Below are 27,141 nucleotides of genomic sequence, written 5' to 3'. Positions count from 1 at the left end.
ATTCAAAAAGAAAGATCCCTGGGGAAAAAAAAGGGACATTCAGAAAGGAACTAAGTGATTAGCTAAAATAAATTTAGCGTGTGTAATGTTAACAGATCATTTACTTTACCAGTTCTGTTTAGATTATTTGCAGCTGTAGTTCTCTGATAATGCATGTTTCATATGCCACAATTTTTTCTTTACTCATTTTATTCAAACCTAGTTTCTCTTACCATGTATTACAGTTATAATAAGCACCTGGAGCAAAGTACCTAAAGGTAAAACTCAAATCTTGTCATCTTCTTTCATGTTGCTTCTAAAAGGTACTGTATTTTCAGATTCTGTCACTGTCTTGTTGTCAAAATTCTTGTTTGACTTGTTGTCAGAAATATTGTTTAATTTCATGGAGTTACTCACTTTTCTCACTACAGATGTAATTTTTTTGAGCATTATTGTCAACATACTGTTACTGTAACTTTAGGCTACAGATCGTTGTTTTTTCCCTTCCCTTTTTCTCCTAACAAACACCCACTAATTCTAGGCCCTCCTGTCTGGTGTAGTATTGCAATTTCAAAACCATAGCCAAGAGTAAAGCTGCTCTTTCCCTTCCCACAGGACTCAGCTTCAGCTTCCCACGTGGAACTGATTGAAAAAAATATGCTGGAAAATGTGTTTTGACAAACTTCTGAGCTTTTGAGTGAAAGAAATATGTGAAAACGATGTGCTTTCCACTGGAAAATGCAGATTATACTGAAAATCAAAACATTTTGAAAGATGGTTGAAAACTTTTAAGTCAGAGGTGTTCCAGGATCATCAGTGTCGTTTTGGCAAGTGACATGCAATGTAGGAGATGTGATATGTTCATGGAGCTGTTTGTGTCAAAATAATGAGGCACATGAATTAAAAATCCCATGAAGTGATGTAGCAGCACCCCCAAATACAGTATGGTAAATATTTGCAGCCACAGCATGTCAGAATCTGAGGGCAAAGAGTGAGATTTGAAAGAGGGGAGAACAACAGTCTATTAAAAATGCTGTGGTAGATTTGTAGATTTTTCACCTGTAGGCTTTGAGGGAAACACACACCCCCCAAACAAGCAAACACACACACACACACACACACACCCCCACCCCTATTTTCTGACCATGTCTGTTGCTGTATTACTTGGTAGCTTTACATAAGAAAGTTCAAATGAGGAAAGCTTCTCTGCAGTAATTTTTTTTCCTGTGGTGATAACTAAACCCTTTCAATAATGTAAATATGAATGGCTGGTTTCTAATGAGGCTTTCTTAACTGGCCTCCTTTGTGTATTCTGAGGCTGTGTGAATGCACTCAAAAGCAGGTGAAGCTCAGAAAAAGCTTATATTGTATTTACATAGCTTGAAATCTGATGGACTATAAATGAAAAATTCTTGCTGTTATATTTGTGAGTCAGAAAAGAACAGCTATGAAGAGCAAAACTAAAGACGTATTTAATCAGCAAAGGGAATTTTGCCAGTCCTCAGTGCTTTGAAGTAAGTTTAATGTGAAGATTGGTCTTTTTTTTGTTGGTCTCAGTTAGTCTCAGCATTCAATTTATTGGTGGATAGCCTGTGCAGGGTGAAAGTGCAAATGCAGAGCAAGAGTTCAGTAAGTGCTGGAAGTCTCTGGAAGCTTTTGGAACACCTCTGTGTGCTGGAAATGGGCTTTTACAGTCCTATTCATATAATGAAGTTTTGCTTTTTTCCCTGCTCCATACAGCTTGGATAGACAACTGAATTTTAACATGCAAGCATTGATGGAGGAGCTTGAGCTTACCACTGATAAGCTTACTCCACCTTTTGTAGGATTGTCTGGCCTTTCTTGTTGCAGATAGACGTTGACACAATAATCCGGCAACTATTGCCACTTGCTTTCAAAAATCTGGGTCTGCAAATGAAGATGGCTAGTTCTTCTTCATCCCAACTGGCTTAAAACCCCACAAAATAATCAAATAATTCAGTCAAAAATTACAAATATCCAGGAAAGATTGAACCCTGTGGAATGAAAAAGAATGGGCAAGGATTTGTGAAGGTGCATTGATTCCCTGAGCAGCATGAGGAAAGCCACATCACAGATCTTCTGGTGTGACCACTGTAGATGCATTCTTGCTGTATGGATTCACTCTTGCCTGAAAGTTTTGTCCAATGTGAACGTGGATGCTTCTGTGTATGGTCTGGTCCTGTGCCTTGATTTATGATTTAAAAAGAAACATAAGCATTTTTTGTATGTTGTTTAATAATCAGAAGTCTCAATCTCTTTTTTCTTAAAAATGACACAAAACCCATACAGGCAGTAGCTGAAATCCCAGATGAACAAACACATGTGACTATGAGTCCTGAACCTTTGATGCTTTAGGGCTATAAACACAGCTTCAAACCAACACCAACCTCTGGCTTTAAAACTTTGACTTCCATTGGAAAGAAAGAGTTTCTGATCTTCAGAGCTATCAGGTAAACTGTGAAATGACAGTCACAGTTATTTATTTGCACAAGTTTGATGTGGGACGTATTGGCCCTGTGGCAATTTGTGTGGAGGCAGAAGGTGTCTCACTGAGCTGTCCCTTGTCTCCTTGTATGCAGAGCCCATGGTTATTTTATAGTTTTATAAGAGTGCTTTTCTTCCATTCATATGATTTCTTTTATATCCCTAATCTCATACTGGCTTTCCCAACCATCCAGAGAAACTCTTAAGGCTTTGGAATTTTCAAAAAGATTTGAAAATTTGCCTGCCATTCTATGTTTGAATACAGCAGCTGCAGGAACAGACTGTTACTGAGTTTTTTCCCCCTCTTCCAGAATAGGCTAAGAGGGGTGCACTGACCACAGCAAGAAAGCGAAGAGGAAACACAGCCAAGACTGGAATACCCCAGCCTCCTGTCCCATCCCCAGTGTGGTCTGGGTTGTCAGTAGATCCTTTGCTTTTAGATTCAATATTGTTCTGTATATCTTGACATGGAAGGACAATACAGTTGTTTTGCAATGTTTGCAGTCCCTGCCAAAATGCTGGGACACAATGGATCAAGGCCATGCCTGGTTGGAAGTGTGTCCTGGATCAAGGCAGAGTGAGGTGTAAAAGGATCCTGTGCAGTCCAGATGGGTATCAAGGGCCTTGTAGCTTAGGTGAAGCAGGGAGGCTGATAGAGAAGTTTCAGCATGTGAAATGTTGCAGTCTTTTTAGCTGATCTACTGGATGTTCTTAATGGCTTGCTAATTCATGAAAAACCTCTTATTGCTTCCATTGTAGTGTTGGCCTGGGGGCCAGTGAGGGTTTATGGTCTGACACAGAGTTGGACCATGCAGTCCAGCCCATCTGATGGGTTGGGTAATTGATTGTGGGACTGCAGCTGGGAGCAGCATTTCAATCTGCACTTATGAAACAGCTTCTATTCCAGTCTTGATCTCCGGGGAATGGATGCAAAACACCAGAAGAACAAGATGCAGCTCTTCCTCGTGCATCATGTTTGTTAAATCAGCTTTTGACCTTTTACTGGCTTTGTAAAAATATGAGAGTCTTTGACTCAGTTTCAGGTTATTAGGAAGGAGATATTTTTTCTGTTTCACTTTGGACTGTAATGACTGTGAGGTATGAAACAACCTAGATGTATGCAGCAGAATAAATACTAAAAACCTGTTGTGCTCATATTTCTCCAGCGTAAATGACTGGCTTGTGAGGAAAGCTTGGGGTTGGTGGTATGAATAGTATATTTATTTTTGTCTTCTAGTACTGAACAGAAGAGATTAACTCTTTTGTGCTTATTTTCAGACTGGATATTTCCATCTGCCCCATGGGGATTACTTCATTGAGCCCATTAAAAAGCATCCACAGAAGGAGGGAACACCCCATCCCCATATTATCTATGGTGCAAATAACCTTCCAAATGCTTTAAGGAGAAGACGGGCCATCCTGATGGAAAAGGAACAAGCATGTGGACTGAATGGTACTAATTTTGCTGGATTTCAGCCTATTTGCTTTCTGAGTCTTTTTAAGCAGCTATTTTCCAGTGGTGTGTGCCTTTCCTTCTGCCAGGCTTTTAAAAATTCTGTTAGAAAAGATTATGCAAAATGAGAGCATCTCAATCAAAACACCACAGGAGCCACCCATCTGTGTTCCTTTCTGAAAAGTTAAATCCTCCTTATGACTCCTGGGATATATTTTTCATGCCATTGATCCTTTCTACCTCTTAATTTTTCTCCAACCAGAACTGTTCAGTGAGTTTGAAATCTGAATTCTTGAGGATCTTTGGGATAAAAAGATTTGCAGTCAGCATTATTTTTAATAAAATGTTCTCACTCCATGCCAAGTTCTGTCTTCAACATAAAATAAGTCCCGTCTAGTCCATGGTTTAAATTTAGGATTTCTAGATTTTCTGTGATTGTTAGCAGATTATTTAAAGAGTTTTATTTAGTTATTCTGAAAGTGAAGTACAGGGCATCAAGAGCAATATTTTTTTAGTAGAAGTAAAAATAGCTTGAATATTGGTGCAGTAATACTCAGGATCATGTCTTTTGTGAAAACAAACTAGTACACTATGCTGGAAGGGAAGACTATGTCTAGAGGGTTGTTGGCATCTCATAATTACAGAATTAGTTTCTTTATTTAGTTAAATAATTTCCTTGATTTATTTCACACCAAGAATGTACACATTTTGTGTTAGTTTTCTGATGTTTGAGGCCTTGGATCTGAGTCTGCACCAAACTTTAAAAAGGCATAGTATTGGTATGGATGAGTCAGTAATTACTTACATGACCTAAGGCCCAAGTTGTGTACCAATAGAGCTGCAGAATACACAGGAATGTGTTTCTGTCTTTCACAGGTCAGTGGTTCAAGAGAAGTTGGTTCCTTTCCAGAAATGGAAAATGAAAGGAGGAATGTAGGAATTTTTAATCCCCAATCATGACTGGTGAAGTTTTACTGCTGTGTAATATGGATTGGTAAATTAAAGAAGCAAAGAACAGCTTGACTCCCCTGTATTTCTGGTCATAGACCTGAAGTGCACCTCTTGCTTGCTGGCCCAAGGTAGTGCAAAATGGTAACGGGGAGAAAGTGAAAAAGCTGATGAGGGAGTTACTCAGTCTTTTGTGATACTGAGAAGGTGAAGGGGAAGCCATAAAAATAATTATGAATGCTGATCCATTTTATTATTCATCAAGTGAAAATACATGTCTACTTAATAGAAAATAACCCTATATTAAAAAAAACAAAACAAACAGGAGTGTCTAAAGGTAATGTTTATATTGGTATCAATTACAAGTAGCTCCCTGAATTTTCATTCCTTCTGCTGACTGCTGGGCTACACAAGAGAAATTAGTTTAGATTTGCCTGTGAAGAATAGGGAAGTTGTTCTTGCCTACTGTCTTCGAGGTTTCTTTTATGGATGAAATAACATATGGATGAAATAACATCTGCATGCAGTAATTTAAAATGTGGAGAGGACATAGGAGATCCTTGGGAGCATGTTGTTTGCTTGCTTTGTGTGGTCTGCTTATTTTCTTTCTACCTCTCACTTTTTGCCTCTTGTATCTTTCTTCAAAGTCATGCAGAATGAGACAGAAAAAGACTGGCTGTACCTGGACACTGTAAAAAAGAACATAACTTCTCTACATTACTTAGATTAGCTAAGTCTGCTCTAATAGACTTGTCAATTTAAACTCCCTGTCTGATGTTACTCTTTCCAAAGTGACAGAATTATTTCTGATATAGTATGTTTGTTATATTGCACGCAAACAGAGATGGTGCCTTATGAACTAACAAAGTAGTCAGCTGTAATTTATGTTTCTTTTTTTCAAGTCAGCCCTTGGAGGTAATATCTGCTTTTAACCAAACCATAATCTTGGCTGTCATAAAAGTTAAAGAATCAGTGTGAAGAAATGTATGGGGGTAAAACCATTTCCATCATTACATTTTCCCCTTTGTTTGACAGGATATAACAATCATAGAATCCTCAAAAGACCTTAACATTTAAGCTGTGTGTTATGTGTCCTGGGCTGCATCCAGAGCCCCGTGGGCAGCAGGGCAGGGAGGGGATTCTGCCCCTCTGCTCTGCTCTGCTGAGACCCACCTGGAGCACTGCATCCAGAGCTGGGCTCCCAGCACAGGAGGGACAGGGACCTGCTGGAGCCAGCCCAGAGGGCAGACACCAAGATGGTCAGAGGACTGGAGCATTTTTCACCCTGGAGAAAAAAAGGCTTTGGGGTGAACTAATTGTGGCCTTCCAGTACCAGAAAAGAGCCTGCAAGGATGGAGAGTGACTTTTTACAAGGGCTTGGAGTGAAAGGAAAGGGGGAAATGGCTTTAAACTGAAAGAGAGTAGATTTAGATAAGATATTAGCAAAAAATTCTCTATCTTGAGGGTGGTGAAGCTCTGGAACAAGTTGCCCAGAGAAGTTGTGAATGCACCATCCCTGGTAGTCTTCAAGGCCAGGCTGGATGGATCTCTGGTCTAGTGGAAGATGTCCCTGCCCATGGCAGGGAGTTAAAACTAGATGATCTTTCAGGTTCCTTCCAAACCAAGCCATTCTGTGTTTTGTTATCTCATTTCTGAGTAGCCAGCTTTCAGCAGGGATAGAAGAAAGAAAGAATTCCGTGTCTATTGATACTGCACATTGTCAGAGCAGTTGCTCTTGTTAGAAGTGAAATACAGAAGAAAAAGGGAAAGTGTTACAATTCTTGCTTCCTGTGCCAAATGTATTCGCTACTTAGGCTTTAGTGAATACCTTGTGCATAAATACATTTTAAAGGTAGTAAGTTGACTCTGCCACCTTTTCAGGATTTCATGTACTTCATCCTTTTGAGGTTAGTGCCAGAAATCTTGTACACCTATGTGACATCACAGATAGCTTAGAGTAATGACTTTTGTGATCCCTTCAAGGCAGAGCATTTTCAATTTGCAGTTCACAGTTAATTATAAAAACTAACTCTGTTTTATAGGTTAAATTCAATTTTGTGTTTTCAGCCCTCAGCAACTGTTGAGCTGGGGCTTAGCTGATGAAGAGTTCCCTAATGTATGTCTTACAGGAACTGGTGTTCAAATATTTTAACCTTGTGGGCTGAGATTCATCATGAAAGTGTCTGCATTTGTTTATTTGAGCTCTGAGTTTGTTAGGCTTTTTTAAATTAAACTAAGATGCTTGAGTTATTTCTGTGACTTACACTTGGTGTGTGTTCAGGTTAAAGTGTAGTGGTGATTTTTACTTGAAGAAGTTGTATCACCTCAATGCTTACGAGTCAGTGCACAGAGTTGAGTGGTGATAATAGAAATCTTTCAGTCAGAAATTAATCTGCCTGTCAGGCAAGGAATATAAAGACTAGTTGTACAGACAAAATCAAAGTAAAGGAATTACTATGGGGGGAATAGGTAGAGGATGCTAATCCTCTGTGCAGTCTTTTTCCAGGTTTGGTTTTTTTTCTTTAATGCAAGATCTGTGTCTCTTGGAAGAAGCCTTATGCAACAGAACTTTTACAAGTTTTACTGTGGCAACAACTGCATGAATATCCAGGGTCCAACCTGCTTGCCTACATGCATGAATATCCAGGGTCCAACTTGTCTTGCCTACACATGCAATAATGTTTTAGAATCAGTGACTTTCCTGTAGTCTTGCAATGATTACATTAATTATGTTATAATCGGTATTATCTTTAACAGTTTCAGAGACTTGGAGAAAAATCAACACAGTAAATTACATAAATTAAAACTTATGTTTGTTTTGTACACTTCCATTGCTGCTCAGGCAAATGCCAGCTGACTCAGTCATTAGCTGCATGCAGAACTGAGTTACTAATACTGAAAGTAGCATAACCATACTGGACTCTGCTAGCACTTGTCTCACTGTACCATTTGAAATATATGTGAGAAGTAGCAGAAAAGATAAATGAAAATGTCCCTGTGCCTTATAAAAAACCTCTCTAATCATTTGTGCCCACAGGAGAGGAAACTGAGGATCTGGGAGTTTGTTTTATTCTTCTAAATAGGTGATTTTAAAAGCTTGACAGTGCTCTGAGATATAATTTAAGGAAAGAGGAATTTTCCTACCTTCTGTAGAAAAAGAATGGCCTCCTATTTCTTCTGCTTGTTTTCTTTGCTACTAGGAGGGGACTGGTACAAACAGAGGGAATTCTTTTCCTTGGGCTGGAGAGAAGGACAGGTTGCTGTTGTTCAGAGGGTGAGGGCAGTTAAGTTTATTCAGATTGCAACCCAGTGATTGCTGCAGAAGGCTGTGACATGTAACAAGGTGTGAAAGGTTTAGGGTATTGATAAAGATCTCTGAGAATGTTTAATTGGAGCTTTAGGTCTAGAAAAATTGGTTATATATTTTACCATCATTTTGGCATTGAAGTATTTGATCAATCTGAAGCTAGGATTAGTTTGGGTTTGACATGGGCCTCCAACCCCTTGTCTGCAGAGAAATTAAAAATCTTGAAACTTATTTTTTTGCGTTTGGAGCAATTTTGCTCCAAAATTGTAATTGTGATGTGATAAAGCTGGAGTGAAAGAAAGGAGAGAAGAGGCTGGCTGCTGTGTGCAATGATGAGGAGGGGAGGGGGAGTTAAAGGAGCAGAGCAACATTGTGCAAAACTGTTTTTTAACAGTTTTCCCATCATCACTCAAAATTTAAGTATTTTGAGTGATAATGGCATAATTCATTTAACAGAAATCTAAATGCCATTAAGCTCTTTCAGACAATTACTACCTGTTCTACTTCCTCTGACTGAAGAACTTTATTCAATTATGGTGTTGCTTTTTGATGATTAACTTGATACTGTCAAAGGCTTCTCTTCAGTTTTTATGCTTGCAAAGTGTACCGTATGAACTAGTAATACTGGCTTTTGACCCTGAAATCCTTTGTTTAATCACTTGAAAGAAGGAGGGGGAAAAAACCCAGGGCAATATTTTACTCTCAAGCGATAACCTATCTTCTCTTGTTTTAGAAGGACATTATGGCCAATATAAGCAGCTTTGCTTGAACTCCTGGTTGTAAGCTCAGAACTCCTGGTAGAGGTTCTGTAGCTTCTCTCTGCTTCTAAAGAAAGTTGCTGATATTTTCCCAGTATTTGTTTATCCTGTATTTAATCACATCAGTTATAATTCAGCTTAATTAGCTCAGTTTCTCCAGGACACAGAGACAATTACTCATAGGATGGTAAGTTGGCATATAGAAATTTGATAACTGAGGTTAATGCAGCCTCAATTTAGGGAAGAGCACCCTTCTCCCTGCATGGCTCTTCCTACAACTGGCTCTTCTAAGCTGTTTATGAGATGCTTATCATGAAAAAAAGAGCAAATAGGGACATTCAGTCAGAATGACCTCTATTTTAAAGTAGGTACAACCTAGCAAACAGCTTGCAGGAGAGCACAGAGTATACCTTCATCTCTGAAACAGTTTGCACTGAACTGAAAAAAGTGAGTGTCTCCTTGTGTGGACAGCAATATTTAGCATTTCAGAGATGGGGACCTGGGAAATAAAGATGTGAAATTGGCTTATGACAGCAATCAATGTGACAATTGCTGCTAACCTGTATAAAAACACTCCCCCCCCCCCCCCCATACAACCTCATGAAATGAAGTCAAAAGATTCTAAATTTCTTTTGGTTTTCAGGAATACATGGGAGATTTTTTTTTAGTTGCTCTCAGTACAGGTAGAGGAAAAAGGAATAAAATACTGTATTTTCTGCCATTCTTCCTCTCCAGTTAAATAAGTGAGGAGTCAAAACTAAGGTTTACCCAAGTGGATCAAAGTTTTTGCTGAGCAAGGGCCTGAGATGGCTCAATGCTGGCAGAGTACTGGCATCTGCTTCCCCTGTCCCTGATCGTTTTCTCATTTTCTTCTCTTTTCTGATGGAATTTTACTTTCAGTATTTCACTTGCTCCTGTTAACTGAAGCAAAGTGAATTCCCTAAGTGCTTGTGTTATGCAGGAGGTGGGGAACAAAAATCTGGTAATGCAGGATTGTTGTTATAAGGTCATAATTGTTACTTGTCACCACCATACATGCTACCTCACTCAAAGACTGAATAAATTTTAAAGTTCCATGACAAGCCATTTTCCAAATAATATGAATCGAACCTGTGAGGAGGGAGAAGTTTTTCTTCGTTGTGATTCACCAGTCTTTCTGTTCAGTCACTGTGTCACTGGAAAGAAAGTGTTTGCTACACCATGCTTGCTTACTGTATTTGCTTTCCTGTAGTTTTAAGGGTAGTCTGTGATCTCTTCCATGTCTTCATTGAAAGTTTGCTTAACTGCTCATCAGATTGAGGAGTCTCAGTCTGTATCCAGACTAACTTAATTCAGCATGTCTAACAGAGTACTGTCTTAGAGGAATATATTGTGCTCTTCCTCTGTACCTGTAGCTTTCCTTATCAAACTGTGTGTGATGCTATTGCACTTCTTTAGTTTAGCAATTGATTTGGTAAACAAATGCCTTGGGAATATAAATGTTGAATTGCTGCGGTATTGATTTGGAGAGCAATAGTACACTTTAAACTGTTACATATCACATCCATCCCTTTCCCTTTTGTAGAATGACAATGACCTTGAATAATTGTAAACCACATTTTCAGAGGTGAAATAGAAAACTCAGAAAGCTAAGCTGCATTTAGTTAAACGTTTCTGATGCAGGAGTTTGAAAATTTGGTCAGAACACTTGATCCATTAACAGAGTAGTATTTGCAGAGATGTTCAGCCTTCAGTCTGATTAGGGCCAGATTTCTCAGTGATGCTAAGCTCCCTGTGAACCTTCTAATAAGAAACTACAATTACCTTATTATTTCTGGGCAGATGACAGATTTCCAGTTCTTCTTAGAAGTGCTGGACTCATTCTGAGGGGCTGATGAACTGATATTGGCTCAGCGTCCAGAATTAGTTTCTCTGGAGTCGAATATCCTTGATGAGCCTCCTGTTGTAGATGACCTACTTTAAGCAGGTGTCTGACTTCAGTTTTTCTGCATGAAACACTATTTGCTTGCTTGTGGCTGTGTTCTCTACTCTTTGTGTCCCTGAACTTGGATCCATTTTGTGTGCTTGGGGAGACACCTTTGGAGCAATTGCACTTCAAAGACATTCATAATGTTTCTCTAAGCATAGGTTTTAGCTTTATGGTTAGTTGGGAATGAGAGGAACTGTATAACTTGGGAGGTTATTTTTTCTATCCACTACTACTTCAGTTAACCTGTAAGCTCCATCCTTTTTAGGGATAAGTGGGGTCCCATTTGCATTTATCCCACACCACGCACAATTGCTTGGGCTGCACAAATATCCTGCACCCCTGTGGTATTTATGTACTGTCCTGAATTAAACTGTATGTAAATAACAAGCTGGAGAGATGCTGTTCACTGAAAGGACATATAGATTACACACTTTTTTTTTTTTTCCAAATAAATGGAATTATCTCAAAGAATTCATCTTTATGCAAAAAAAGGTGGACAGAAGATTGCTGTGCTAAAAGATCTAGAAAATGTTTTTAGTTGCTGCCCTTAAATACTGCACTTGTTTGAAGATTTTGTGGAACTATTTTCTTGCATGTCCAGATTTCTCTATGAAAGACCATAGGAGAAAATAGTGACTTTTTTCCTCTCACAGTCTCATTTAGACTTACCACTTCCCTTGCAAATACTCAACCTAAACTTACTTCAGCAAATGGCATGTAATGTGTCTTAGCTGAAAAAAGATAGGTGTTCCTGTGTTCTTTAAACAGCAGTGAGATGAGGTCTTTGTACACATAAATTAGACTCCTACAGAAAGTCTCTTCTAAACTGTTCTAATCAATGTCCAGAAACACTGTCCCAAAAATAATCTTTGTACAAAATAAAAAAGTCCAAAGTTTTTATGTCCTTTATTATTCTTTCTTGTAAAAAATGTCTTGGTCTAATACTTTGCTCTTTTGCAGAACAGCTTTTGAGTTGAAGCTACAGAGAGAGATATTTTTATATTTTAAATACTTTTAAAACACAATTAAAACACAATGTCAGCCTGTCTCCCATTCTGCCAAAGTTGAAATCAGCAGCAAGTTTCTTTTCTGCCCAAACTTTAAAACAAGCTGAATTCCTCTCTGATCTACACTGTTGTTGGTTGAGCCCCCAGTCTGGGTTCCCTTCAGCTCTCTGGAGGTTTTGGATTTGAATCAAACTCTTCTTTCAAGTATTGTGGTTTCAACAAGGGATCATTCCTGTCATTTTCTGTATAATTTGCTTGACATTATTTTCCTGATGTTCTCCAGCTAAAACACTCACTGAACCACTCTCTGCTTTGTGGTATTTTCTTTTCAGCATCCCAGCTGCATCCATTGCCCATGGTGAGATGCTTCTGTCAGTCAGGTCTTCCTCAGAATAACTGGAAGATGAGCGGAGACTTGAAATTTCATCTGTCAGGGGGGTCACAGCAAAGAAGGGCAGTAAAAGAAGGGAGTTTCCTGCAAAGCCTGGACTGGTAACATTGATAGGCAGCTGAAAGTTGTCCAAGCAGAGATAACCTTTATATTGGGGAATTAATTACTAAACAACCTCTTCCTCAGCTTAGGGTTGTAACTTGGTTTTGTTCATAATTATCTATTTTTGTATATTTTTGTCTCCTTAAGCTATAATTATTCATACTGTTTTATGGTGAATATGAACTGGATGTTTCTTTCAGGCTAGCCTACATTTTTCCCTCTTTCTGGTCCAATGCATTTACATACCTTTATCATCTTAAGGCTTCTTGGTGAGAATAGTAGTCAGGGAATTTTTGCAAATAAAAACTGAAATTGTCATTAAAAAAAACCCCAGAGGCTCAGTGTGTTGGCAGGGCTTTGTTTAATTCTCTTTCCACAGGAGTAAAACTTTCAAAGTTCAAACCCAGTTCTCAGCAAACACTTTCAAACTCCTTGGCATTTAAGTGTGGAAGCCCCCAATGCTCATGTCTGTGAAGGATTCTGGCATAGTTTTCTGTAAGTAATGAACACAGGGAGTTCAGTTAATTAAAGCTGGTGTTACTGGTGAACCTCCAGTCCATGCATGACAGAAATGCAAATGAATTAATGGGCTTATGACATCCAACAGGTTATAGTGCCTCTGAAAATCAATCTCTAATAGGAAACTGGAATAAAAAGTCACCCTTAGAACTCTGGCTAAAATTGGAAACATCCTTTAGTCCTTAAGTGGTATTCACAAAGAGCTGAGTGGGACACTGCTCACCTGAAGCTGATGTGTTACCCCAGCAGGGTAGCTCATGCAAGCTGGTGGCAGGAGTTATTAACCTCTCACCTCAGAGATGCTGTTGGCTGCCTCCTCTGAGATGATGAGGTTTATGCTGTTCCTCCCCTTGCTCCTTCTAGGAGTTTACTGATGCCTCTGTCAGCTCTCCCCCGCTGCAGGATCCAGTCTGTCCCTGCTCAATGTGTGTTGTGTGTGTACAGGTGCCTCTTCAGTGGCTCAGTCAGACAAATGAAATCTTTTGCCAGCTTGGAACAGGAGAACCTCAACAGTCATCTCTCAAAATGTTGTGAAGCTGGAAAATGTTGTTATCAGGACTTACTTCTAAGGATAGAAAATGCTAACAGTGGTGTGTGCCCAAGATTTTCAAGATATTAGCATAATTCATTTTGGTGACTGACCAGCCCCTTCCCTTCTTCAGGGGGCATGTTCTCATCTGCAAGAGCTGTTCTTTAAGTGCTGATGTTTGTAGCAGAGGCACAGCAGGGTTGGGGCTGAGCCTGAGCCTTTGAAGGCTGTATTGCTTAGTAACATCATCTGATATTTAAGGCATTCGGCCTCAGCCAGGGACAAGGAGGCCCCTCAAAGTGCTTTTTTCTTTGAGCACACTGGTGTGATTGGTATTTTAAAGCCAGTGGAGAAATGGAATGGAAAAAACAACAGCTGGTCCAGAGAAAGGCCAAATGAACTCTGTTGTGTAAGCCCAGGGATAAGAAGGTTATAGCATAAGCAGTATTAGTGATATCATATCAAACCTTGAAAGAATATAATTTTGTTTCACGATTAATTCCAGATTACCTTTCTCTTATTTTTCTTAGTAATCTAATCCAAAATCAAACTAATTAAAGGTCATTGTTTAACTACCACTTCGAAGACTATTCTGTTTGTCTTTCTGTAACTGTTTCTCTCCACATCACAGACATTATGCTTTAATTTAGATGGTGTACTTTACACTTCTTGAACTGTGGTTTGAACATTTAAAACTGAGATGTCAAGTTTCAGGAATTATGGGTGAACTATAGTAGCTATTGTTGATGAAAAATGAACTTTGGTGCAGGGAATGTTTATTAGATGAGGTGCTTTCTTGAGAATGTGGCCTCTGTGTCTGCAGCATACCTCAAGCATGAAGGTCTTCAGATAGGTGCAAAAAGACTGGGAGATGGAGAAAATGGAGCTCAGAATTTCACTAAGTTGATACCTGTTAGTCAGTGCTCTACCCTTTCCCATCTTCCTTTCAAATTTAGTCTCGTGTGAGGGTGCCAAGAGGACTGAACGGCCTACAGTATTTTATGGAAATGTGTATTTATTTTGGATGTTTCTAAGGATGGCTGATGAGGCAAGGAATAGGATCCAGGCATTCTCTCCAGCCTTCACCCTTGTTTATACATACTGGCTCATGCTCATCTTGCTCCTCACCACCCTTTCATAATGAAAATAAATCATGATAGCTTTGAGTGATGTCTGGAAAATGTGCTGTTTTCTTCATAATTTCGGAAAAAGCAAGGGGGAAAAAGCAGTTGAAATTTAAGTCTTGTAAATGTGACATTACGAGTCAAGCCTAAGGGCATGTGCAGTCCATAGAACAGCTAATTAGTTCTATTATAAAACAAATGGCATTACCTATTTGCTTGCTCTGTTAGTTCAGGTAAATGATTTCTGAATATTACTATCAATTAGCATCTTTAGACTGATTTGTAATTTTTAAGGTTTTTAGGTAGTAAAACTCAGTGGTAGCAGATGAAGTGGTTAGAGATGCTTCTCTTTCAGGCTTGGGTCTTGCTACAGAAATTGCTTTGGTACTGCCCTGTTTCTAAGATCCTGAGAGCAGGATGGTGACAGAGACAGACTGGATGGGGTGAAGCAGACATAGCTGTCAGATAAAATGTGTTTGCCAGACACTGTTGGATTACCCTTTGCATTGGAAGCGCAGCTCTGCTTTATTTGCTCTCTAATCACACTTTGTGGTCCAATATGTGGTTTACATGCCTTCCTCAGCATGGAGGTGCTGTTTCTTCTGGATGTGCTGAACTTTCTGAGCTTGCAGTTAGCTACGAGCTTGCTGCTTTGCATGAAGAGAACAAAGGGGAGAGCTGAGCATCCTGTGTGTACAGAGGGTTACAGTGGGGGTGAAAAGCTGCTGGGGGTGAAGGCTGCAGGGAGCACAGCTAAGATGGCTCTGGCAATATGGGAATCTCAGAAAAGGCTATTTTTCTTTGATTCTCACATGGAACTGGCACCATGACCTGAATTCTGTTGTGTTTCAGCTTGTCTGCTGGGCCATATTCGGTGTGCTGCAACAGGTTCCATAAACTTAGCCTTAGTGAATTAATGAGCAGGTGCAGTTTGTAGAATGGGATCATTGGAGAAATCCTGAGAATGTCAATAACACATAAAATAGTTGATGTAAGTACCAAATCTCATCTTCGCTTCACTAAAAGCCAAGGACACCTGTTTTTCCCATGAGTTTCAGAGCATTTGTAGAACACTTATTACTGTCTTGCTTTCTAACTTTTAGAATCACTCTCAAGTCCTTTTAGACTACCTATTAACTGTGAAAAAATATTTTTGAGAAAACAAATGTGAAAAGGAATGTGTTTCTACCAATAAGCTAAATAAAATGTTGAAATGCAGCACTAAAATAAAATCTGGCAATTTGTAAAGGGACTGTAATGGACCTTCTGTACTTGGATGACTGAAATAGTTTTGTTTAAAAGTTATGGATAGTGCTGCAAATGCTTTATATTTGGTTTTAGAGTACATTTCTTCCACCTTCTTGTCCCTCTGTGTGTTTTGCTAACAAATTGTATGATATATTTTCTTTGCTGTACCAAAGGTGCTTCTACAGCTGACATAGAGAATACCTTCTGGTTAGTTCTGAGAAAAGCAGGGATCTGTCTTCCTACTTAATAGACTTTAGATAAGATGCTGGAAAAAGGCGGGAAGTTTAATCTAGATTATTTTTTTAACATTCTTCTGCCCTTTTGTGATTATTTTTTTAACATTCTTCTGCCCTTTTGTGTTATAAGTCAGAATTTCAGGGCAGCTAACTGACAATTTTTAACCTGTTGATTATAAGCCCAGGAAATTCTCATTGCAAGTGCTCAGTGAAATAATCACATGTTTATTTTACTGGATGATTTATTAATTTATGTAAGAAAATGCATCCTCATACATACATAAATATTTAGTCAGTGAGGTCAGATTATTTCTTAGTCAGTCAAATCTGCAAGTACAAAGACAAACTTCTATCTGGAACCATTTTTTAAAGAAAAAAATAATTTTATCTGCTTTATGCTTAGACTTGAAATGATATATATATATGTTTCTATCTAGGGCTTCATAACTGGACTGCCATGTTACAACTGGAGAACTCTCTTAAATCCATGTGTTTTATTCTGAATTATTATTGACTTATTTTTACATCTGAGGGAGTTACAGTAGATAAATCTGTCTTGAAATCTGCCCATGTTTTTGTGGTGGCAGTTCCAAAAAGTAATGGGTTCATAGTGGGGATAGTTTCAACTAGGCTCCCCAATTCCTTTGTATGTGCATATTCAGTAACCTCTCTGTTAACATCTTGAAAGGGATTGTTTGAAATATGTCACAGTCAAAGCAGTACTTTTTGAAGGCTAAACTAGAAACTTTTATTTTTTATAAATGTGAATGTATTTCAGTAACTGAATGATAAAATACACAATCCAATACTAATCTAGTGCCAGAATGTGCAGAAACCTGACATTGTAAACATATAAAATAGCTGCAAATCAGGCAGTTTATATGGTGAAACATAAAGACATCATCTTTAATAACATTGCCTGAGAAATTGTATTTAAAAGATGCCTGTGGTATACTCTACAATGTGTATTCTGGTTCACCATGTAGCTTTTTATATGTAAGGTAAGTGCTGATCTGACATTTGTTCTCATTGTGGAACACTGTGGATGTTCATGTTCACCACTGTTCCCACGCAATGAGATCATGTTTCTGTTAATCACTGAAATACTCCAGTGTTCTTTGGCATGGCAGCCAAGTAGCATACAACACTCTTTGTAAGTACATTAAATTTTCTCCGTCTCTTGCTCAGAGTGGCCGGATCCTGACTGCTGAGAGGAATGGCTGGGCTGTGCCTCTGCCATGAACATTCACACTGTCTCAGCAGGTCTGACAGGCACAGCTCTCTGTTTGCTGGTTTTGACTCTTAGAGCTGTTTGGAGATTCCTGGGGGATGAGCTGAACAGCACTTTTCAAGCTGTCTTTGACCCAGAATGAGTCTGAGCACAGTGGAGGCATCAGGGCAGAGTGCTGACATATGAGAGTTGGCCTGAAAATTGTGTGAGGGGCTCAGATGCCTGGACTCCTGGGGGTCACAGCTGAGCTGGAACCTTGCTGAGTATTCAGTGAGGGGTGTTGTTTGGTGTTTTGGGAAAGGAAGAGGTGCACTTAGGGAAGGAGGTGCAGAAGAATGCTGTAAGATCAGGACAAGGAGCAGTTCAGTAGTGGGTTGATGTGAAATAGCTGTAGTTCATCAGCCATGCCTTTCACACATAGTTTCTAACCAAACTGCTGAGATTCAGCTTTTGTGAGGGTGAAGCTGTGAGCTGGAGCAGTGTCTCAGAGTGCAGGGAAGCTGCATCCTCTTCTGGGACCACTCAGCAGCCTGGTAATCACAGGAGTGGTAGCATCTCCCAGCTGTGCTGTGCTGTCTCTGTGTGTTTGCCTCTGACTTCCTTCCTATCCGTCCTGGAGAGGAGGCAGGAGCAGCTGGTCTCAGCTGGCTCTGTACTCATCATTTGCAAGCACAGAGAGATGCAAGTGGCTGATTCTGTTTTATTAACTTGAAGAGAAATGATGAGACAGTGAGGAGTTCCTCTGGTGCACGGGTTGGGTCTTGGGGACGTAGAGGAGGCCCTTAAACCCATTTAAATTTGGGATTCTGCATGGGGTAGCATAAGCAGGCAAAACAGTGCTGGGCGTATGTTAAAATCTGATTTGTGAGAGATGCTTCTGCCTGAATGAAGGTGCAAACAGGACTATATGCTGAAGCTAACAGTCTGGATCTTATTTAACAATTAATGTGAGGTAGAGAAATAGAGGGAAGTAGAAGGGATGAAGGAGGGTGAGATCAAGCAGAGAAGAGTCCCACCTGTGGATCGAGCACCATCCCCTTGGTCCTTCTTCACCTGGCATCCTGGAGTACCACTTTCATACAGCCCAAGTTCCAGGGAACCACAGGATGGTCACAGATGGTGTTCCCACAACTTGGGGTGATACATGGATGAGCAGGTGTTTCCTGTTCCACCGTTTGCCACAGGAGGAATTTTTGTCCGGATGTGTTAACTACAATGTGCTAACCAGATCCTGCCACCAGGCCTGGAATAGCACCTTCCAAATTCCTCTCTTCTGTGCTTAACTCAAGTTCTCACTGTGGTGATTTATCTTAAGTTCCATCTGTGGCCTTGACAGTGTTAGAAACAGGCACCTGTACTCCTTAAGCCTTTAAATGTACTGGTTTTGGCATGATGAGGATATTACAGGGAGCATTTTGCAAAGGGTGTCTGTGTGATGGAAGACCTTCCTCGGTTGTTGCTGAAAGCCAATACGGGCCCCTTGGGTGTATGGAGCAGCATTCTGTCCTCTCCAAGGAAGGGCAGTGGCATACTGAGGTCTTTGCAGAGGGCTGTTCTTAGATTCTGTGAGCTAAACAAGAAAGCACGTGTGAGCAGAAGCCTCTTGTTTTTCTGCATGGGGAAACCCAAGTGCTCCCTTTCAGTTCTGCATCAGTTTATCCCTGGTAAAATCTCAGGAAAGCCTGGCTGAGGATGGACCAGTGGGGAAGAAAGCACATTACAGTCCAGAGGAGTGAATTATGCTGTCATAGCTGTCTCCTTTGTTACTCTTCAGCTTCTGGTTCTGTTGGGAACAGCACAAAATGGTTCTTCATATTAGGATTTGATAGGTATCAGTGCTGTAGGGACTTTGTTGTCTGATAAAAATGGAGCTGCCGATTTCTGAAGTAAAAGGAAATGCACAAGTTTACTTAGAATCCATGAATCAAATGTGATGATTCTGTTACTCTTTCATGAGGAGATAACTGCTAATGCTTATTTGGCTTAGATTCAATTGCTCTGGTGAAGTTCCCTATGAATGCTATAAGTGGTTCAAGTTGCTTTTGTGCAAGAGGAATGACTCTCCCCAGTCCCTGTGGCACAGCACCCAGCCTACTGCTATATTCACAAACTTATTAAAGCAAGTAGGTGGAGGCCCCTTTGAGCTGCCTCTAGTCCCTTTAGAGGCTGGTTGCAATCTTCATAGCTTGAAAACCACATTCTCTGTTGTCCGAGCCACTTTTAAAGAGCAAACCTTCCATGTAAAGCATTCACAGTGCTCAAATCCTTGGAATTACAATCTTTAGTAGTCCCTTCTTGTTCTTTCCTTCTTCCAGCATAATTATTGGAGTTTTTTCCTGACGCCTTTCCTTGCCTTGGTGCTCTGTCCTCCATTCCTATGGCCTTGCCAGCTGTTGGAGCTTGGCATTAGGGCAGCCTGCAATGAGTGCCTTTGTGAAAATCCCTTAAGTGACCTTAAAGAATTAATGGGCACTCCAGAGACCTGTGCTGCCAATTTCTGAATCCCACTGGTTCATAACTCTCTTCCTATCCACGAAGCCCCATAAAATATATACCCTTTCAATGTTTCAGCACTTTCTTTCACTGCTGAGTTCCATAGTGCCAGCACAAACTTACTTGCGGCATACAGGCTAAGGGAATAGAGTCACAGAATCTTTTAGGTTGGGAGAGACCTGTAAGATCATTGAGTCCAACTGTTATTCCAACAGTGCCAAGTCCAACAGTAAACCATGTCCCTACGTGCCGCATCTACGTGTTTTTAAATACCTCTGGGAATTCTGACTCCACCGCTGCCCTGGGCTTCTTCCTGTGCTTGGCATGCCTTTTGGAGAACTTGTCCCTAATACACAACCTGAACTTCTGCTGGCTCAACTTGAGGCCATTTCTTCTCATCCTGTCCCTAGTTACCTGGGAGAAGAGACCACCTCCCAGCTGGCTACACACTCCTGTCAGGGGGTTGTAATGAGTGAGGGGTCCCCCCTGAGCCTTCTTTTCTCCAGGATAAACACCCTCAGCTTCCTCAGCTGCTCCTTATCAGAATTGTGTTCCAAGCCCTTCCCCAGCCCCATTACCCTTCTCTGGAAACTCTCTAGCATGTCCGTGTCTTTGTTGTAATGAATAAGACATTTTAGCCTTTTACCCTTGTTCTTGGTCCTGACTGCAGCTGGTTGGTGACCTCTGATTGCCAGCATGTAACCAGTTTGGGGTTTTTTTCATTATTATATTAATTAAATTTATGGAACATAAATTTTTGGAACAAAATATGGAACAGAAATTCTTGGAGTCTGATTCAAGAGCTCCTGGATACGATTTGGAAAACCAAACTGAAAATCAGATAAACATTGACAATGCAGACAGCTACTTTAAGATGTCACTCCAAGGTTTTCTGCATAAATTTTCTGTGAATGAATTTTTAGAGAGACATAAAAAGAGAAAGATTATTTACAAAGCCCATATGTTTTAATTCTGATTTTCATCATAATGGTACCCCAAAACTGCATTTCTCTATTATTTTTAGGTTAGCAGTTTTTAAGTTATTTGGCAAGAGACATTATTACATAGACATAATTAATTGGGAATTTGTAATCTGCAAATTTGTTTCACAGTGAGTGTATTTTGTTTTAGATGATACTTGTTTTTCTTTAAAATTTAATAGAATTGTGCTGCAAGTTAAATTGTATTGAGATGCCATTTTACCAAGAGCTAGTTTAATTCATAGAAATGTCACTTCTAATCCATTTCATTAATGTTTTCACCAAAATAAGAGGCACCAGTTAATAAGAGGCAAAGTTGCCAAATGAATGAACATGGAAAGTTCAAGTTACATGGAGTAATGTACTCCTAGGAAAACATCTGACACAGCTATAATTTTTAATTGTCCCTTATTGTCTTGGGTTTAGTTCCTAAGTAAAAAAATAAGAACATATAGTCAGAAGGACAATCATTGATGCAGAACATTGGCAGCTTCAGGCATATGTCTCCCACGATATTGTTCTCTGTGTACCTCCTGATGCCCAGTGCATCTATCATTCCATCTTTACAGCCTGAATGGTAATGAGCAGCAGGCACTCAGCAGCAGTATCTGATTAAGTGCATCAGTCAAGACAGGTCCAATTTTAGCTTCATTCTACTTCAGAGTGCTGTGACTTCACTGTTTGATATGCCATGTTTTTGACAGCAGGAATGTCAAAGTTAAACAAACCTTGCTGAGTTGTAAGCTTGCTTTCTCTGTGCTTGTTTTTGCTGGGACCTGGGGGTTGTCAGCATGGGCTTGTACATGATTAAGCAGTTGTAATAGTTTCCTGTGTGAACACTTCTTCACACTCAGAAAGCATTTGTGTCTTAGCTTGGCCTGTTTTAGAAATGCTTGTAAAAACACCTGGTTTGGTTATCTGTTCAGTTTTAAATTCACATGCTCGCTTCCATTTTTACAACAGTTTTCCCATTATGGCATGTGAGTCCTTACTCTCACATTGTCATCATCCAGACTTAGTTTTGTCAGTTTATAAGCAGATCCTATGTGTAGAAAACTACCTTGTTTATTTCAGGAGGGGAACAGGGAAGAGGATTGCTCGCTGCATTTGATTTGTAAGCAATTAGTAAGTTCTCGCTAGTAGTAAAAAGTAGTAGCTAGTAAGTAGATCAGCTGTGAAAGTTGCTCACTTTCTTAGTGAGAGAGAGTATCGCTTGTGCAGTGACTGTGCTTCAACACACTTTATTGACCTCTTGAAAAACTCACCCCTAAAACAGTATCATTTTGTTAATACTGAAAAACTAAAGTCATGTCTTAGAAGAAAGTGAAGGGTTTTGGAAGAGTCATAATGTAGCAAGTTATGTACAGTGTGGAATTTATTCATCTAGCATCATTCACACCTCCTCTCCGGGGTTGTAGTATTTTGACTGTGAACAGTATAAGAGTGGCAAAAATGACAGAGCTCTTGTGCAAAGGGAAGGGAACTGAGAGTAGAAAGTGAAGACACAAATCAAAGCTACTACATTTTGTTTGACAGTCTTCACTTGGAGAGTTCTTCTCTACAACTCAGTAATTCTCCTCTTCTGGGAACTTCCAGACATTTTCCCCTTGCTGGCAATGTGTAGTTAGCACCTGGAGGTCCCCTTGTGTTGCACTGTATGCTGCATTTCTCCTTGAGCAGCACCAGCAGGAAACAAAAGTAGGAAAAAGCTTGTTTTGTGGAAATCTCAGAGAAAGCTTTTAAGTGAGGTGAATCATGTTTGCTCTTTTAGGGAGTTTGGAGTGGTGGAAGGCAAGCAGAAATTAACTGCTTAACAATCAAGCTCATTTTGAATGGATGAGTTATTCTAAGTGAAGAAGAACTTACGTGGAGGTTTTTAAAGGGAGATCATCTATAGTTAACAATTAGAAAGGTCCTTTCTTACAAAGGACTGGCAAAGAATGTTGTCACCTGATGAAAAATTAAATTGATTTGTTAGAGGGTAGAGCTTTTTTTCATATACACAAACCATGCAGCTTTAAACTGTCCTGAAGAAGCTTGTGCAATACTGCTTTTTTTCTTATATGGGTGAATCTTACAGATAACTCAAAATCTTTCCTAGTAGCTGAAAGTTAAGGGCCTTTTATGTTGTTGTTAGTCAAGTAGGATTTGTAGGGTGGCTTCAAGAGATGTTATTATTTTCACTAAAAATAATTTGGAATTTGATCTTAAAACGCAACCATTTTGCTGAAGTTTATCAGCCATTTCTATCTAGAAGCTGATGAAATGTTGTAATCTACGCCATTGCTTCTGATTATGCAGTCAAATATCTGGATATCACATATCCATGTTGGGACATGGTATGTTACTTGTTGGGCTGAATCAGTTTTTCTAATGAAAGCTTATCTCCCACAACAGCTAGAAACTTCTGAGTGTTGCTGCTTGAATTTCATGTAGTTTGTTACCTGAATCTCTTACCAGCCTTGTTTTTGTTTAATCTTAGACTGTCCTGGCTACACTCTCAGCACTACATTCCTTTTTTGTTCCTAAGGACTCCAGCACTATTCCTATCTGTGTTATACCTCTTCTTCAGAAATCCATGGAAACTCTCAGGGTAGGAGTACCCCCTTTCTCTCTTCTGTTTCTTGTGGAATGAGCTGTGCTCAGCTGTTACGATGGAAAAGAGGTTTTCCCCAGGCAGCACTGTTCCTAGTCTCAGGCCATTCCTCGCTTCTTGGATAATCCTGAACTGGTGGGCTCCCAGTCAAGACTTCCATGCCTGGACAACAGAGTGCCTGTGATTTCTCAGTAAATCTGAAATCACTTGTAACACTTTACTCATTGAAGGTAAGGTTATTTAAATTCACAGCTGGATGGTTAAAAGAGACAGTCAAAATTTGGAGAGACATAAAGGCAGAAGTACAACTGTACTTTGTAGCTGCCTGTATTTTAGTGTGGCTCAAGAGGTTATCCTCTGCTTTGTCTAACTAAAAAAGCTGCCAGGAGATGTCACGCAGTGGGGATCCAGTCCTTAGATGTCACCTACCCAGGTGACATACCCTGCACAGGAGGTTGTCCATCACTGAGGAGAGTTCTTTCTGCAGAATCCTCTGACTATCTGGCATCCATTTTCACCTCTTCTCAGATTTTCATACAATACAGAGCCTCATGCTTAACCAGGACTCCAAACTCTGAGGGTCGTTCACCACTGCAGTCTCTATGACTTTAAACATTTTTACCTTCATTGCTATCAGCTGCCCAGACAATTAGCAATACTTTTTGCTAGCTGTAAACAGAAAACCTAATAGCTGGCCTGAGGTTTTATTTGGCCATAAACAAAGCACTTAACCAGCAGTTTGAATGGAGTTTTTTGTTCAGATAGCTGTGGGGAAGGTTTTTCTCAGCACAAAACCCTTAAAAATGTAGATAATGAGAACTGTGCTTCATAGAAATAAGAATGCTGAAAACTGGGCAAATGTGCAAGGGAGGTTAATGAATACCAGCTCATAAATAGCCCCTCATTGGGGAGATGATTGCTGTAACTGAACAGAGATTGAGGGAGACAGCTGGAGTGGTGCTGCAGTGGGGGTTAGTGGGGTTAGGGTGCAGGTTATAGCAGTGATAGCTCACTGCTGTCGTGTACAGGACACTTGTGCACAGTGGCTCAGTTCTAAATGTGGTTGGTGTTATTTTGTTTATTAAGGTGGCGTATTTCAGTTGTGCACATTATGTGTTTATCAGGATTGAGGCATCTTTCAGGCTTACATCAGAGAACACTTTTCTGAAAACCCGAGTATATAAATCATCTTTTACACCAAGAGATACACACATCCGGTGGTGCTGCATTTTGTTAGGTACACAAAATGCCATGATTGTTCTGTCTGCACTTGGATCTAAAAGGCAAACAGCTCATTCATGAAGAAGGTGTAGCTGGCGTGAAGGGACCCAGCTGCCAGGTCATCCGTTCTTCAAGGGCAGAGTGTCTGGGTAGCTGCTCCTCAGCACTGGGAACAGGACACGGAGGTGATGTTGGATAACTGTCCCCTGCCCCACAGTCATGGAGTGTGGGAGCTCAGCACATAACTCTGGATGTCCAGAGTTACCGGGAGAACCCTTGGGGGACTTGGAAATCCTAGAATGTTGCCAGGAGCGTCTGGGAGCTTGATTTTGATCCTTCTAAAGAGGTGACACCTGTTTGAGGACGTGAAAGTCACTTGAGAGTGAAGGGTGCAAAAAAGATATAATTACAGGGTGAAATATAAATTTTAGAGTTTTTGGTACAGGGGGGTTATGGAGACAAGATGGAGGGATCAGGGCGTGTCTCATCCTTCTTTCTTCTTCTTGTCATCCATTTTCTGTAGTGATGTTGGCACTTAAGAGATTGGTTCATGCTGAAAGTGCACTTGCTAATATGAGTGAAAAGTATTAAGAAATAAAGGTAAATATGATATACGTAGTTTTTAGTACAAAAAGACACGACCGCCCCGTGGGTGGTCAGAGTACCCTTGGCTGCCTTGCAGGTCAGACCTCTGTTAGGCAGAAAGAAAATTCTGTAGGAAAAAAATAATAAACAATCTGAAGACCAAGACACTGAAGAGTCCAGACTCATCCTTTGAAGCATGGGCCGCCCCAGAACCACCCTACCCGTGTCCGGACAGAGACAGACAGCCAAACCAGACAATGGAGGTGATGCTGGAAAGGCTGTAAGCACTTGGAGCTGCCTTTCTGGCCTGTGGATGTGCCCCATCTGGAATTAGGACATCTTTCATGAGTGAGATGACAAGGGACTACTGCAATACATGTAACAGAAACAAGTGCTCCTGATCCTTTGTAAGACTCAGGAAATCCCACCACTGTAGAAGCATTTCTCAGGGGCATGGGTTGGAAAAATGCCAGCAGTTGCTGTAAAACTGGCATCTCATTTGGTTTTTAGACCCTGCATTATTTAAATTGCTAGTATTTCCCTGGTAACATGGACAGCTGGCGTTCAAAGCTAGAGTGAGTGGAGAGGCATTGGCCCCACTGAACACAGTGCAAGGTTGCTAGCAACCACAGAGCAGAGACTTCTTCCTGAAAAGCATTAGATGCACAGATCCCAAAATTACAGTGGAAGCAGTGTCTGTCCTGTCATCGGGCAGGATGGCAGCAGGCAGGGATGCCGTGGCTGCCCTGCTGGTATTTAGATGACACCTGCTGGTCTAATGTCCCCACTTGTCTCGGATATTTTCCATGCACAGAACAAGGCATTCTTGGATGTGCCAAGAATGTATTGGACTTAATGTGCCATTCTAATGGGAAAATGAGCTCCTGTGAAGAAAGCATATCCCTTATCTTAAACTATCAGCTGGTGTCTTTGGAGAGGATAGATCAAACCACAGGAGAGAAACTCCTTGAAAAGGGCATCCCCAATTCAATTTTTTTTTAGCTTGGCTCTGTCTCACAGTGTTAATCCCTTGTGTTTGAGTGGAGTGACTTTTTGCTGCATGTTTAATCTGTCTCAGGAAATTCAGAACTTCACTGGACAGCCCCCTTGGTAGTCTGGTGTGCCTTTGGAGTTTCCTCTGCAGTGGGTCAGGTGGGTGGCAGCCAGAAAAGTAACTTCCAGCTAATATCATCCTGCAAGTTTTACAACCATACAGTTCAAGCTTGAAAATATTTTCAAGACAGCATTGCTTTTTACTCTTCCAGATACCCACAGCTTTTTCAAACAGCAGCAGCATCGGAGGGAGAGATGGGAACAAAACCACGCAGCTGCCAGGAGGGTTTCCCGGCGCTCTGTCAGCAAGGAGCGATGGGTGGAGACACTTGTGGTGGCAGACAGCAAAATGGTTGAATATCATGGGAGTGACCATGTGGAGTCATATATCCTCACCATAATGAATATGGTATGTACAATGTTTTGGGGTTTGTGGGTAGGCGAATGAAGCAAACCTGAATTTGATAAAGCTGCTGATCTTCTAACAGGTCTGCAGTGTTGCTCATGGAAAAAAGTGTAGTATCATTAATATATATGAATTGAAACTCTGTATTTTTAAGTAGTTTTTTACTTTGTATTTTGTGTAGGCACAATTTTTCTCTGGATTTATGCGAGATAAGTCTCATAGCTGTAAATTCTACACTAGCTTTCTTTCCACTGAATTTCTGTGTCTCCCTTGGAACCTGTTGCTCAGTGGTGATTTCAGATTTTTCACTGTGGCAGAGAGAAATTCTACAGGTTTTAAGTATATAAATTCTTTCATATATTTGTGGATGAGAAAGGTACACAGGGAACCTGCTGGAAATTGTAGTAACTTTGCAAACTTAGCTTTTTTTAACCAGCTTATTAACTGTTTTGGTCACAAATCCAAACAGCAATATATGAGCTATTATGAAGCAAGTTAACT

At 40.2% G+C, this 27,141-nt stretch overlaps 1 protein-coding gene across 1 annotated transcript in view; it reads left to right on the top strand.

The window, feature by feature from the left end:
• ADAMTS12 (ADAM metallopeptidase with thrombospondin type 1 motif 12) overlaps window positions 1–27,141 on the top strand; it is a 141,509-nt gene that overhangs the window by 47,622 nt on the left and 66,746 nt on the right. The window contains exons 3-4 of the mRNA XM_054517931.1: window positions 3,763–3,937; window positions 26,447–26,643. Of these exons, the coding sequence (XP_054373906.1) occupies window positions 3,763–3,937; window positions 26,447–26,643 (372 nt within the window). The remainder of the gene's footprint in view (window positions 1–3,762; window positions 3,938–26,446; window positions 26,644–27,141) is intronic.

The sequence above is a fragment of the Molothrus ater genome, chromosome Z (genome assembly GCF_012460135.2).
Source record: "Molothrus ater isolate BHLD 08-10-18 breed brown headed cowbird chromosome Z, BPBGC_Mater_1.1, whole genome shotgun sequence".
Taxonomy (NCBI): domain Eukaryota; kingdom Metazoa; phylum Chordata; class Aves; order Passeriformes; family Icteridae; genus Molothrus; species Molothrus ater.
The sequence above is the reverse complement of the archived record's forward strand: the minus strand, read 5'-3'. Positions and strand labels throughout refer to the sequence as shown.